The 14,067-nt window shown below is 42.0% G+C and overlaps 1 protein-coding gene, 1 long non-coding RNA gene and 1 pseudogene across 8 annotated transcripts; 2 read left to right on the top strand and 1 right to left on the bottom strand.

Moving 5' to 3' along the window:
• Window positions 1-14: 14 nt before the first annotated feature.
• Window positions 15-4,193, top strand: LOC115662004 (uncharacterized). 7 transcript variants are annotated; one of them, XR_008817755.1, is made up of 5 exons: window positions 36-130; window positions 800-951; window positions 2,494-3,044; window positions 3,455-3,571; window positions 3,779-4,193. XR_008817755.1 is itself a non-coding variant. In XM_056317097.1 (4 exons), exons 2-4 carry the CDS (start codon window positions 2,930-2,932, stop codon window positions 4,052-4,054), a joined length of 567 nt encoding a protein of 188 aa, XP_056173072.1. In that variant the 5' UTR covers window positions 15-130; window positions 2,494-2,929; the 3' UTR covers window positions 4,055-4,193. The 7 variants fall into 7 exon arrangements, 4 of the variants coding, with proteins under 4 accessions (XP_056173072.1, XP_056173070.1, XP_056173071.1 ...); XR_008817757.1 differs by lacking the exon at window positions 36-130 and having other exon boundaries at window positions 179-951; window positions 2,494-2,631; window positions 2,773-3,044; XR_008817756.1 differs by lacking the exon at window positions 36-130 and adding an exon at window positions 1,938-1,999 and having other exon boundaries at window positions 181-951.
• Window positions 4,194-8,752: 4,559 nt separating this feature from the next.
• Window positions 8,753-10,385, top strand: LOC115662005 (septin and tuftelin-interacting protein 1 homolog 1-like; annotated as a pseudogene).
• Window positions 10,386-11,558: 1,173 nt separating this feature from the next.
• On the bottom strand, window positions 11,559-13,515 carry LOC130139589 (uncharacterized). The gene is made up of 2 exons (XR_008817685.1): window positions 12,115-13,515; window positions 11,559-11,944 (listed from the first exon to the last, which is right to left on the bottom strand). It is a non-coding gene; the product is annotated as an uncharacterized LOC130139589 (long non-coding RNA).
• Between the last annotated feature and the right edge of the window lie 552 nt (window positions 13,516-14,067).

The raw sequence follows: 14,067 nt of genomic DNA on the forward strand, positions 1-14,067 counted from the left end.
TCGCCGTCGTCGGAGAGAAGACGAAAGTGCGACGCCGGAGACGGCACCGCCGAGCCTGGACAGTTCTCCCCACTTCATCAGAGAAGATCTTACTCTCTCTCTCTCTCCCGCATCCGTATCCGGCAAATTCGTGAGTTCACGCTTCTTCACACATCATTTCTCCCGATTTTCTTGTCTTATTGCGCGCGAGTTTTCTCCCGATTTTCGTGAACCTTCCTCGATCGTCGTCTTCTTCAGCTAGGGGCTCTGCCCTTTAAATTCGTTCCACATTCAAGTTTTATCCGTGTTTGAAAACGTGCATTGGACAGAATTGTTGAAACATATTCATGAATACAAAGAAGTTGTGACTAGGGCTCTGTTTCATGTAATAATATCTGATAAAGTTGCTTTAGGGATGGATGTCTCTCAACAAACATCAAGGGTAAATTTCTATTATTAATGAAAGAGGGAATAAATCATGGAACTTGAAAATTTAGAGAGTGTCCATGCCTAGTCGAAATATGAGGAGTCACTTTTACGCCTTGTTCTCGATAAACTCTCGACTGTTCATCATCATGAAGATTTGGAGGGGTGACTTGCGGTTTAACATGTCTTGTGTTTGCTTACACAACTCTCTTTCCGCTGTTCTTTTCAAATTCTAGAATAGTTTTTAAGAAGCCCTTGTTTTTAATCTTGATTGATTTCGTTATGACTGTGGGGATAATATTAACTTCCAATCTATGTTGAAATTTTCTCATAGCAAGTCAAATTAATGAAGTTTACGTGAACTGTCACTAAGGTTGTCGTTTTTCAAGCGTAGAGGGGACCAAACAGTTAGTAGATTGTGAGCTGGTTTCTTATGGCCACACGCACCCAAGGCTTCTCACTGCTCTTAAATCGGCCAACAAATTTCAAACGGAGCATCCCTTTTTCAAGGTGGTGATGAGGCCCTCTTATGTTAAGTATGGCTTAGTAAGATCCCAAGCTTATTTTCTCAGACTGGCATGTTTGAAAATCAAATTTATTAATGCTATTTATAACTTTAATTATACTCTAGAGTATTTCCAAGTTTACTTCATTGTGTAGTAAAACCACATGACATGTTATTTTTCTTTAAGTATTCATGGGTATATGTTTAAAACCAGGTATAGACCTTAACAATGGAGTAATTGAAGCAGGGAAAAGAATGAAAGGACAGTTATTGGGACATAAGCTGGTGGTATGAGGTTTGAAAAGATAACAATCGTCTTCTTTTTTTGTGGATAGATGTGTTGGCAAAGCAATTGCTGAGGCGTCTTAAGAATTAGAATCCAAGTCCTCTTATATGGAGAAATTTGACAATGTTATTCAATGTCGTGGAAGTAGAATAAATATGTGAATTGCACAAGGAGACTATGTTGATATGGACCAGCAAATTACGAAGAATCTTGCTGCCTCCATAACTAAAGAGAAAGACCTAAAAGATAAGAGGGTGGCTTGTCATGATTCTGAAATTTCATTGTAGATCTAATGACTCATAATTTTGTTGTCAAATAGGAGATACTGTTGTATTTTGTTATATTAATCAGATTTGGGGAAAAAAAAGATGATTTTACTTTGTCAAATTGAACGAATAGTTTGATAAAACCAACCGAATAGCTTATGTTTAAATTTTCGATTCCATCCATGTTCCAGTCGTTGATGTTTTTGCTTTTTCCCCTGTGATTGCGGTCTGTGTGGCTGAAATTCATATGTTTTAAATATATATAAGACATGGAAGGCTTCTACTGAATGTGCACCCTATTGCACTCTAGGACTCTAGGAGCATAGATTCTGACATTTGACTTTGGATTGATGACTTCCATTATATGGTTTACTGTCTATCAAAACTCTTGAAACTAGCAAATACTGCCTTAAACTCACACAATGTGTGATTTGATTTCACTATATATTGGTTTTTCAACCATGTACATGGGCAGTCTGCTCCTGTTCAATTCATCACGCAACATATTCAAGAAATCAAGCAAATTGCTACCCTCAGGTATTTAGTTGTTTTGGTTTGGTTTTTTTTTGTTGAGGGTGGGGGTGGGTTGGTTTCTTTTCTGCTGGTTGGCCCACATTTGCAAGAGGAAGCCATCTGCATCTGCATGTGAATACTGATTGATAAGGATGATGTTGTGTTCAAAGTCTACATATTCACTAGTTCTGGTTAGGACTTGATTTACATTGATCGATATGAACTCTAGAAGTGTCACTTTGGCTGGTCCAAAAGGAATTCAATATTCCAAATAATAACTCCTTTATATAGTCTTGATGAATCAAGGAAGTGTACTTCTATGCCGATTGGGTTTATGAGGTTGATAATAATCTAGATGCACACTCATTAATGCCACGTTGCAAATCTGAATGAATCGAAAAGGATGTGCTTCAAGATGTCCGTTTTGGTTTATGCATTCTTATATGTTGTTCTTCTTTTTGAATTTGAAAGCAAGTCTCATAGGCTTATTAAGATTATGGGTTTTATTTTTCCTACAGGGAATGCCAAAGAGGTTCACGAGAAAATACGGTGAGAATCTCTCAAAAGGGTTCATGAGAAAATATGGTGAGAACTCTCGAAAGGATGCTTATGAGAGAATGGTGCAATTATTTGGCCTGTGGAATTGGAAAAATATGGTGAGATGGTTTGGCTATCGAAGGGTTGGAATTAATTTGCAGAGCATTACTCTATCTGTGAGGGCCAATTTTTGGTCTTTAAATCTGAAGAGGACTCCATTTTCCATGTAATCATATTTGATAAAAGCACGTCTGACATAGGATATCCGCCAATCAATGCTGATGTGAGGAACCGAGCCTCGGCGATTGTGGAATTGTCTTGCTGAAAGTGGAAGATGCTGGAGATTGTCATGATGTTTCGGTCGAGCTTTAAGTCTTGAGGGATGGATTGCATTCAGCCAAGTGTCCTCGGCTTTGTATGGCAAGGGAATTTGATCAGGTTTGCGAAGTTCACGGCGGTTCCTATGCACATTCATCAGCACAGAGTTTGGAAAGGAACAGAAGTTCAAATTGCTCATCATTAGATTTTCCAGGTGTGAATCTTAATACATTAACTAATTCTCCCCTTGACTGTGTTGTTCTTGTGTTTGATTTGAATTCCTTACAGGAACTCTCCACGTTGTCAGGCTAAGAGAAATTATTTTAGAGCTAATTCATTCTCGTTGTGTTTCTCTGTCTCTAGTCCTCCCATGTGTGCATATGTATGTATTGTGGGATCTCGTAAATGTCAAGCCAATGGAAACAATTCTTACTGGTCATATTGGATTTGATTGTGATGAGAATTGTATTGGTGTGCGTATAGGCCTCAGGAATCTAGACCATTAGTAATACTCAGATCTATTGATTTAGGGTTGCTATGTCAATAGATTTGAGTTTGACATACAAGAATAGAATATGCCTGGAAAGCACAAGCTTTCTTCATGTTCTTTTGCGACCGTTGCAGGTAAGCTGAAAGAGCCAGGCTTGTGCAATGCTTTTGAACTTGCCAGCAAATATAAACCACGAGTATCCTTTCTCCAAAATTGCGGTGAGGTGAATACATCTGAAGAAAAACAATGTGGTAAGATCCTCATGACAATGACAACTCTTGGATTTAAATTGCGTAGAGTCGCTAGACTGTGTTAGCTCTAGGTTAACCGTGCATCGCGTCAATAGTTTCTGTTATCCTTCACACGCTTTGAAATGGATCCTCGTACTGTCTTCCTCAGAAATCATTGGTTGTTATCTTCTTTCTGATGACAAAATCGTGAAATGTCTGCTTGAGCAGAGAGTTCCTGGTTCATTCCCAAAGACGCACATTAAGAAAAGCCCGCAGACCGTGGCTCATATTTCAAGACAAATCATGGCCATTGAAGCTCATCATCCACGAACATTATGGAAAGTTATCTGCCTGTTGGGATGCATTCATGAGAGAAACTTCTCTGAAGGTGGAAGACGTGTGTGTTCGAGCTTTATCAAAAGGGACGATATTGTGTTCAGAGTATCCATCTTCAGAACCACTGATAAGACTTGGGTGAATAATACACTATGCAATACGATATAGCAGAAAAAGCTTCGCTTTAGCTCACTTTTGGTGAGAACAGAACTTATAGAATTGCTAGGCTGAATTCTGCTTCCGATTTGGCAAAATGGATAAAAGCATGAGTTTTGTTCTAATGAATGCAGTGGTCCTGAATGTGTAAGATACCTTTCCTTGATCCTAGACTTAATAATCACTATGTGGGCAAGAGTCATAAGTCAGGGGAAGCTGATTGCCAATGTCGATTCTACAACTTCCGTTTCTGGAAACAAACACTCGAGTTAGGTGCTTCTTTAAGGTTTCTGGTTGCTCAACCTGACCTTTAGAAGACCTTTAGAACTGTAAAGTGTAGTAATGTTGAATACACTTCCCTTAAGCCGTATACCAACTCTGAATTTCAAGGCACAACCCATGGTTTTACGAGCTCCACGGAGCTTACCTCAGATTCTTTTCATCGTCTCTTTTCGAATTCTCAAAAATTTTACGAGTAGTCTTTTCGTGTGTGGGCTGCGCAAATTGAAGTTTTATTGTTTTCTTCTCATGCGAAGAGCATTCAGAATTCTGTGTGTCAAATTAACTGAATCATGATATGAATGGCAAAGCAATTTCCAATCTATGCTACATCTTGTCATGGTTAGTCAATGTCGCGACCTCCCCGAACCGGCCCCGCCTCCTAAGGTGTTTGGCTAATGGATTACTAAGTTAAACCTAGCTCGAGCTCTCCCAAGCCCATACCAATTCGCGACTGAAGTTTAGGTTGTTAACATACAAATCAATTTCATCTAGGAGTCGCCACTAGTCAGTTTTTGGTGGGTCGACTAGACACCCAAGTGAAACACGGGAGAAATGCTTCACTTCTACGAACCAGAGATTCAATGGGTACGGGGACTTGATTACACTAGCGATCTAACTAGTGCCCTTTCGGTACCTAAACTTGAACATTCGCAAACTAACATACCGGGTAGCCTATCGAAAAGTCTAAAGCTCGTCCTAACCATGCTAAAAATGGAAAATAACAACCGATGTATTTAAAGTGCACAACCAAAATAAACAACCGGCGACCTATCATCGTTTCTAGAAAGGAAAAGGCAATCAAAAGCCCCAAGGTAAAACCCTAATGGCTTGTCCGATTTTTGAGAATTTTTTAAAGGATTTTCTCAATTTTTACGAATTTTAAACTAAGCCCAGAATGGAATTAAAACTAATATCTAGTGAAATCAGGGCCAAAAAGTGATTTTTGAACATTTCCTAATTTTCTGGATTTTTGGAATTTTTCAGAATTTTTTAATTTTTTTAAATGTTTTTTAGATTTTTTAATATTTTTTTGGGTTTTTAAACATTTTCGGATTTTTTTAAAATTAATTTTTTAATATTTTTTATTAATAAAATAAAAATCCGGACCAGGTCCCATGACCGATCCGCCCGACTACTTGACCCGACACTCAGTCCCGCTCGGGATCCCCCTTTTCCCTATTTCTTTTCTGATTTTTTTTTAAATTTCTTTTCTCCTCTTTAATCTTTTATTCCCCTTTTATTCTTTTTTTCTTTCTTTTGGTCTTCTTTTTCTTTTTCTATTTTTTCTTTTTTTGCCTTTTCTCTTCCCCCTGCAAGCCCATGCACGTCCTTCTATTCCTTCTGGTTCTTCACCGAGAGCTCACCAAGAACGTCCTTTTCTTGGTGAAACGTCGGCAACCCAAACTTCGAACCAAAACCGGTCTCTTCGACTGGCGTTGACAACGAATTTGCTCGGACCGAAATCGCAACCCCCCATCATCGAACCAAAGTCCCTAAGCCAGCACCACCGGCCATTAAATCGCTAACAGCGGCGACGCATTTTAGCTTCCCGGCCATCAGACTTTCGGCTCCCCAAACAACAGACCTTAAGTCTGAACAAACGAGCGTGAACACGCGTAAACCGAAGATAGAGAGCTAACAGTTGCGGCCTCAAACCGCGAGCATCACCGGTGACGAAGAGCTTTCCGGAGCAAGGGAGTTGTGTACGCGGCCGACTCGAACCAAGGTTAATATGCCACGAAATCACATGAAAGACAAAGAGAACATAAAGTCAGTGACAATATTGGAAGAGCTCGTGCATAAATCGAAGCTCCAGAGCATCCGTTTCATGAAAACAGATTCGCATTCGCTTGGGCATTTTATCAAACAAGTGGTGAGCGAGCTCAAAAACAAGTTTGGGGCCGAGCTTCAACACTATTCTTTTACTCAAGCGTGATATGCATAGGTTTAAATAAGCTCACTACACCATAAACTCGCTTCAGTTTACAATGAAGCATCCACAAATCAACACGACCTGGTTTGATGTTCTAACCCTAGACTGTCTCGTTAGTGCGGTCGAAGATTGGAATTACAGGTCCGATTTTGAGAGAGCTCACGGCCTATTTTCCACGTATAACGCCTAAATCGACTTATTCGAGCGTGAAACAAGTGTAAGCCTCCATGGACGGGGCCGGGCGACCACCGAATAGGCTCGGTGTGCCCGGCACCCGAGAGGCAGGGGAGGAGGAGGCCGAAACAGGGGAAGTCGAAATCCTACCTGTTCGAGGCTGGCCGGCGGCAAAGCGGCGATCGGAGGCTCGTCGGCGGTACCTCAGGGTCTCCTTCAGGCGGATGGGGACCCTCTGCTCTCGTGTTTTTCCCCCGAACTCCCTCGGCCTCTTCCTTCTCTTCTCTCTTTTTCTTTCTCGGTTCCTCTGTTCTCTCTTTTGTTTTTTCACACTCCCCTCTCTCGGCTCTCCTTCAAACCAGCTCTTCTTTTTTCTCCGTCCCTCTCCCGCTCTCTATCTTCCTTCTTCTGGATGTGCCTTCATCCCCATAAAAGAAGAGGGCAGAGTCCTCTTTTTGTCTCCTGTGAGACTCCTTTCTTCCGTGTCCTTTCCCCCTTTTCTTCTTTTTCGCAAGTATCAGAGGGAGAGTCACGGGGAAGAGCTCCCCTTTGTCTTCTCTCTCTCTGCTTTTTGTTCTGGCTTCTGTCCGCTGCGTTCTTCCCTTCCCCAGGTCAGCGCACGGCACAGGGCTAGGAAAGTGAAGTGGGCCAGCGTTGACTAATTCAACGCTGGCCTTTTTTTTTTTTTAATTTATTAATTAACTAATTTTTTTAATTTAATTTTTGAAAATAAACATGAAAAATATGTTCTAATAGGCCCTATTAATGCAAATGCACCTATTGTCTACATGCCATACAATTTAAAGAAAATATTTTTGTTTAGGGATTAAAAATCAATCCCTAATTTTTCATGCAATTAAACCCTAAATGAATAAGCAAAATTTAGGTGTCAACAGTCAATTAAAGAAAGTTCTACGCCAATGTCTACTAAATTCTCTCATTGTTCAACTATGGAAAAAGTATTTCAAGTCACCCACCTTACCCTCGGCCATGCCCTCAACTAATATGATTATGGCAGGATATATGGATAAAGGTCTCCCGGTGTGGAAGGAGTGGCTCTGCTATTTCTATTTATGGTAATGGGAAGTCGGTTAATTGAATTGATCCCTATCCCTACTGGTCTTGGAACTAAACAGGAACCTGGCCCGAAGGACCACATCCGTCTCAAGCTCAAGCTCACCTGACATATCGGATCTAATATGATATGTCCGTTAGAAAATTCGAAAGACGTTAACTGAAATGAAAGATGACATCGATAATTTGGACATGCAAGTATCCATGTGGAGTCCACATTTCATCGACATGACAACTATATTAATAATATACTTGTCACATAATCGTATTATCTTTTGTGCATGGAAAAGAGATTTATCGCGAAAATATGCATAAGAATTAGAGATGCGGAATCGAAGATTTTCTAGGTTTAGAGATTTCTTAGAGTGACCATAAAAGGCAAATTGTTTGGCCTTCAACTGACATTGCCAGGTTCGACTCCCCGATCGTACGAACGTAGCCTTACCATCCATTGGACTTTGGTCAACCGCAGTACGCCTCAGATGACTCTCGATCTTAAACATACTCCATCGAAGCGACACCAAATGCTCCTCACATGTGTCCGGACCATCCGTAGTATACCTTTTTCGGACCCTCACTTTGATGCCTGTGGTCCGAGGAAAGTGCCGATGTTACATGAAGGGTGGTGATGATTTGGCCCTTCCTCCGGACATTGGGCCGTGACCAGGATTCTAACTTAGATCTCTTCTTGCTTTCTCTGGTTTGGTTGCTTTAGCTTCGTAGTTCTGACCGTACACTAACTTGGTGGCACTTTCGCGCGGCTCATTATATAGATTCGAAAGAAGTCAAATTTCAATGTGAAAGCTACAGAGATTTGGTATGTTTGCTGACAACAGGGTTTTTGCTGCAAATTTTTGTCGCGACATACCCTTTAATTTTGAGCCTTTATCTGTCAATACTTTCGATTTTTCCATAAATTGACTCGAAGCACACACAAAAAAAAAACATTCCTTGATAATTTCAAGTTTTGAGCTTAATTGGGAAAATTATTAGGCTCGTGTCGTGTCATTTTCACGTTCTTTATAATATCCAACATATACTTCCTATTGTTAAAGGGAAGTTCCGTTTTATTTCCCACAACTTAAAATTCCTAAGAAATATTATTTCAATCTCCCTAGATTTATAACTGAATATTTTACCCAATTCCATTCCCGATTATCAATATGTCACCAACATAAATTAAAGAAAAATCGTGATAAATGAATTTTCCTTTCCATAAAGTAAAATAGGGAATTATCAAAAAAATCAAGAATAATTGTTAACATCCGAAAAATAAAAAACGGAAGAAGAAGAAGATCCGTTAGGTTTTCCATTTCTCAGCATTTCTTCTTGCATCGGTCACCATCGCTTCTTCTCCAACTCTCTATCTCCACCCTCGAGCCGAGCTGCACCGCCCATCTCCGCCTCCGACCGCTGCCGCATCCACACCGCCGGTCGCCTCGGCATCCGGCAATCAGCGCCGCCCCCCTCTCTCTCCCCGCCTCCGGAGCCCCCGAACCCTAGGCTCCTTGCTTCGGTTCGGTTTAACCGGGATTGTGGAAGATGGACGAGGACAAGGAGATGGAGAGGTTCGATGGACAACGATTACGACGACGGGCAGTGAATCGACGGGGAGTTCTACTACCCGTGGCGGAGGGAGAAGCGGGCGCAGACCAAGGAGGACGTGCTCTACGGCGTCTTCACGTCGGGGGACTCCGATTCGGACTACGACGAGTCCTCCAAGAGGAAGCGGAGGAAGAACAAGGGCCTCCTAGGTAAGGCTGATCTGTCGAGACCCGTGAATTTCGTGTCCACCGGCACGGTCATGCCGAACAGAGAGATTGATGAGAATTCGAAGAGGGAGAATGAGGATGACGAGTCTGCTGCCATGGATGTGGATAGGCCGGGCTTGGGGGTTGGTGCTGCTGTGGGTTTGGTGTTTAAGAAGCGGGGAGGATGGTTTTGATGAGAACGGCGAGGAGGGGGAGGAGGAGAGTTTCTTGCCGACCGCATTTGGGCGGAAGATCAAGGAGGGAGCGGAGAGGAGGAGAGAGCAATCCAAATTGGAGAGATCAAGGAGGGCGGAAGAGTTTCTTTATGATTCGGGGAATGTGGGCGGCTTCGAGAAGTATAAGGGAATTGGAATGAAGTTGCTTGAGAAAATGGGTTACAAAGGGGGCGGTCTTGGGAAGAACCGGCAGGGGATTGTGACCCCCATTGAAGCAAAGTTGCGTCCTAAGAATATGGGTATGGGTTTCAACGACTACAAAGAAACTCCTGCAAAGGCACCTGTTGCCTCACCGGAGCCAGAGGAAAAGTAGCCATTACCTGATGTGCCCGGCAGTAAGGAGAGGCTTTGGTCTAAGCAAGCGAAAACGGCGACACTGAAGAACAAAGCGAAATATGTTACAGCAGAAGAGCTGTTGGCGAAGAAGCAGGAACAGGGGGGTGTTGAAGTTGTGCAAAAGGTACTTGACATGCGTGGACCTCATGTTAGGGTATTAGCAAACTTGGAGAATCTGAATACGGAAGAGAAGGCGAGGGAGAGTGGCATTCCGATGCCCGAGCTCCGGCACAATGTAAGGTCGATTGTGGAACCGGCCGAGTTGGATATTCAGAAGATCGATAGGGATCTGAGGAATGAGAAGGAGACAGCTCTGAGCTTGCAAGAGGAAAAAGAGAAGTTGCAAGCCGAGACAGAACTCCAGAAGAAACAGCTGAATTATACTCTGTTTATCAGAGTATTTCAGTGATGGGATCCTCTTCGGAATCCCTCACATGGGTTGGAAGTTGTTTCACGGTGGAAATCTCTATTGCGCAGGCAGTATCTTTTGGAGTTGCCTCTGACTTATTGCAGCCGGTTAGACCAAGTGAATACGAACCAGATACCATTCGGGGACTTCGTTACGCAAACATTTAAATAGCACATTTTGCGGTTCCTATTCTTATTTTATTTTGAAGATGATAATCATGCGGTATTGTCTATTTTTAATTCAAAAGCACGCTTAACTAAGTGACCCTGCACCAATGGTTGCACGATCAACATTAATTCAAACACATAAGGCAATCGACGCATCAAAGCAAGATAAGAGATATATCAAATCGAGATAGGGTATGAAAGTAGAGACTATGAAAGTTAAAGTGAAGGATAGTAAAACCCCATACACTTTTGGGCAAATAATATGTACGTCACCTTGTTATTAAACCCTGAGGTAGGAACCACGTGAGCTAAGTTTGAATCTAAACATGAAAATTTTCTACCTTAAACAATGATAATGGGACACTAATAAAAATAGGATGCGGTGAAATGTAACACTCAATTTTGTCAGGATAACACTCAAGTTTAAATCTGAATGCAACTTCCATTTTTGGTCATTTTCTCATTTATCATTTTTTCGTCATTTTTTGTTGACAATAAAGAGTATTTTCCTTGTTAGGATACACAATCACGGTTAATATGCAACTAACTAGCAATGGGGATCAAAAAGAATATACAAACTACACGTCTTATTCATAAGTTCATAACAAATATCTTAGTAGAATAACATCAAAATGGACGAGCCATTTATCCAGGTCAGAGTCAAGACAACTAAACCAAACTCTACCATCGGATCCCCTTGAATGAATGAATGAATAGGACTGTTTGAACGCATGATTTTTTCAGAAGAGGTCCGTACCTAGGCCTGACAAAGGTAGTCACCCATCATTCACAAATAATACCTATAGTGGCTTATCGACTACTTGTGACTCGGATATCTCTACATTATATAGTGTCGAAAAATCCACAAGGATACATCCTCAGATCTCCATGATTTGTAATTCCAGAGAGTCTTTATGCTAATCTGCTGTCACTAAATACATGTATACAAAAGAAACAAATACATCAAATGGCCTATAATCAATGACGACGTTGCCCAGGAGTGAGCTTTAGGAGCTCACCAATTTCCTACACTGCAATATAACAGAATGAAACAATGCATAATATCGATACAAATAACCACGAAGCAAAGCAGATCCAAATAAAAATTCATTCAACCCGCTAAAACACCAGAGCACATAATTAACAGATCGAACTTGACAAGACCGAATTATTGACTAATTACCCTCATTCCCAAATGGAATAACAATGTAGAGAACAGCGGTTAAGCTACGTAACAATAGGTCGCCGATCAAAGTTTATGAGGGCAAAGAGTGTCATTGAATAGCAAAAGCAATTACTACTTTGAAACAAGACGATCATGTGCAGATTTTTTGAAGGATTGCTTACCCTTTCGGACAAAAGAAGGCAGGAAAAGGATGAAGGAGACATGAAGCTTTCTGAGGCTAATACCAAACATTACAAGCTGAGTTAATCAGAGTAATAACAATGGTCCTATCCTGCACCTACGTTATTATGTCTAGCGTATGTCTAATGTATACCTCACTTTTCTGTGCTTATGTTGATACCGTAGTGATAGCACCTGAAAAGGAGACTTGAGTAAACACCAATTAAATCTGTGACCACGCAAACTATCCACTCCTTGATGACAACGCATTCAAATAATGCAACCGACACACTGCATTAAGATATTAGTGACTGCAAATCTGAAAAGGCAGGGGATGAGGAAGTACTTTGGTTGGAGGAACGAACCCGAGATGTTACACAGTTCATGAGCAACTCTCATTTCGTACGCGGTGGACGATTCTCGTGTCCGATAGATCCTGAGGGTGATGAGCGATTTAACGAGGCCGGATCCGTAAAGCTTCCTCCAGGTGGGATGGGGGACGCCTGCATAGCGAAATTGAATGTCATGAACTCCACGACAGGCCTGAGACCACAGAAAGCAGCGCCGACTTCAACTCCAGCGAAACCAGCCTCTGTGATTGGAGAATCAACAACCCTCTCAGGTCCATACTTGTCCGGAAAAAAAAGAACCTTTAAGACACCTTGTAAGGCTCCTTGGTATCATCCGACCTCCTCCCCACCCATTAGAAAGACTGACTTCTGGATCTGCAGGCATTTCCTCATCAAGCGCTGTATTAAGATCCTCTCTCACAGTCGTCTCTTTCGCTGCGGTAGCATAACTCTATAACCATGTCCCTGCGGCAAAAACTCTTCCACAACCTCTCTCTCGATGACACAGCATCCGAGCCTCCAGCAGTTGCTTTTCGTCTTATAATTGACAACATCTCGCGCTCTTGAACTAGAACTTGCTCTCACCACCGGATAAAGCTCGCCGATTCTCTGTGTCTCTTGAGCAGGTAGTCTTTGAGACCAGCTTCGTCATTCCATCGAACTCCTTCCTTGCGAACTCGATACCTCCTCCACAGTGCAACCGACAGCAATGGAATTTCTGGAAGACGGCGAGAGGACGGGAGAAAAAAAAAAGCGAAACATAAATCAAAAGACAAAGTTGGAATCTATCGAAATGAATTCTAGAGTTCAATCGGAGATGAAAACGAGCTGGTAAGTGTGACTGTTGATCGACGAATTCCGTTATCTCCTGAATGTCGCGAGGAACTGTGGAGATTTCTCTAGGCGTATCTTCCTCTGTTTGTTGTTTCAAAATCGTCTCGCCCTCTGTTCCTCTTTTGCGCAATTCACCGAACACCTTCTGCTCGGAGAACGCAGCACGTTCAACGACCTGTAAACTCCGGTGGTCAAGTTCGACCGTCGAGGCAGCGGCTAAACAATGAATGACGATCCTTTCGAAGATAGATGATGCGGTGGGAAGGTGATCCTCATCTCTCTGTCCATCTTCATTTTTTCAACAAAGTCTTCCTCCATTATTATTTTCTCTCAAGCTCACCGTCTCCACCATCACTATCGTCAAGCTCTTTCATAGCCTGGCTGTTCAATCATGTACAAGCGCAGTGTGTCCGGGAGGATTCATCAAGCAACATATTCAGGAAAAGCAAAAGAGCAACTCTGAAGTATTCTGACAGATCATAGCCAGTGAAGCTCGTTAGGAGCTGCAGACGCGTCAGAGGGGCTATGTCTCTGTCCTTTCTTCTGGTTGACGTGCATTTCCGAGAGAAACTCATGCATGCAAGAAATGTTTGTGTGCTCGAGCTAATTGATAGGATGATATTACATTCAAACTCTCCATTTTGAGTGGTATCAGTAAAGACTAGATTTACCCACCCATCGCTCTCAGTTCCTTTCACGAGAGGTCTGGGTTCAAAACTCGTCCATCGGTGATTTAAGTGGGGGGTCGTGGCGGTGGGATGTTGCGCTAGCCCCCCTCGAGGACTAGTCGGGTATCACCGCTGGTTTGAGCCCTAGCTCGCCGGCCGCGCGGACACCTCGATTATCAAAAGAAAAAAAAAGAGTAAAGACTAGATTTGCATTATTTGAAATGAGTACTCCAAGCGGCACTTTCGGCTGGTTATGCCTCCCATGTTTTGAGTTCTGAGTCTACAATTATGCCTCCCATGTTTTGTTGTGCTGCATCACTAACAAGTACACTTTCTTTTTCTTTTTTTAAATTTAAAAATACACTCAAAATCGTTTTAATAAAACTTTTGTGGTTTGATTGGTACGTAATGAATTCTAGTTAGTTTGTCTCTTCTTAGTTGAAGACACTTGTAACATGTATTCCAT

This window comes from Syzygium oleosum, unplaced genomic scaffold, assembly GCF_021117445.2.
Source record: "Syzygium oleosum isolate NSW1041296 unplaced genomic scaffold, Sole_v2.1 Sole_v2.13, whole genome shotgun sequence".
NCBI lineage: Eukaryota > Viridiplantae > Streptophyta > Magnoliopsida > Myrtales > Myrtaceae > Syzygium > Syzygium oleosum.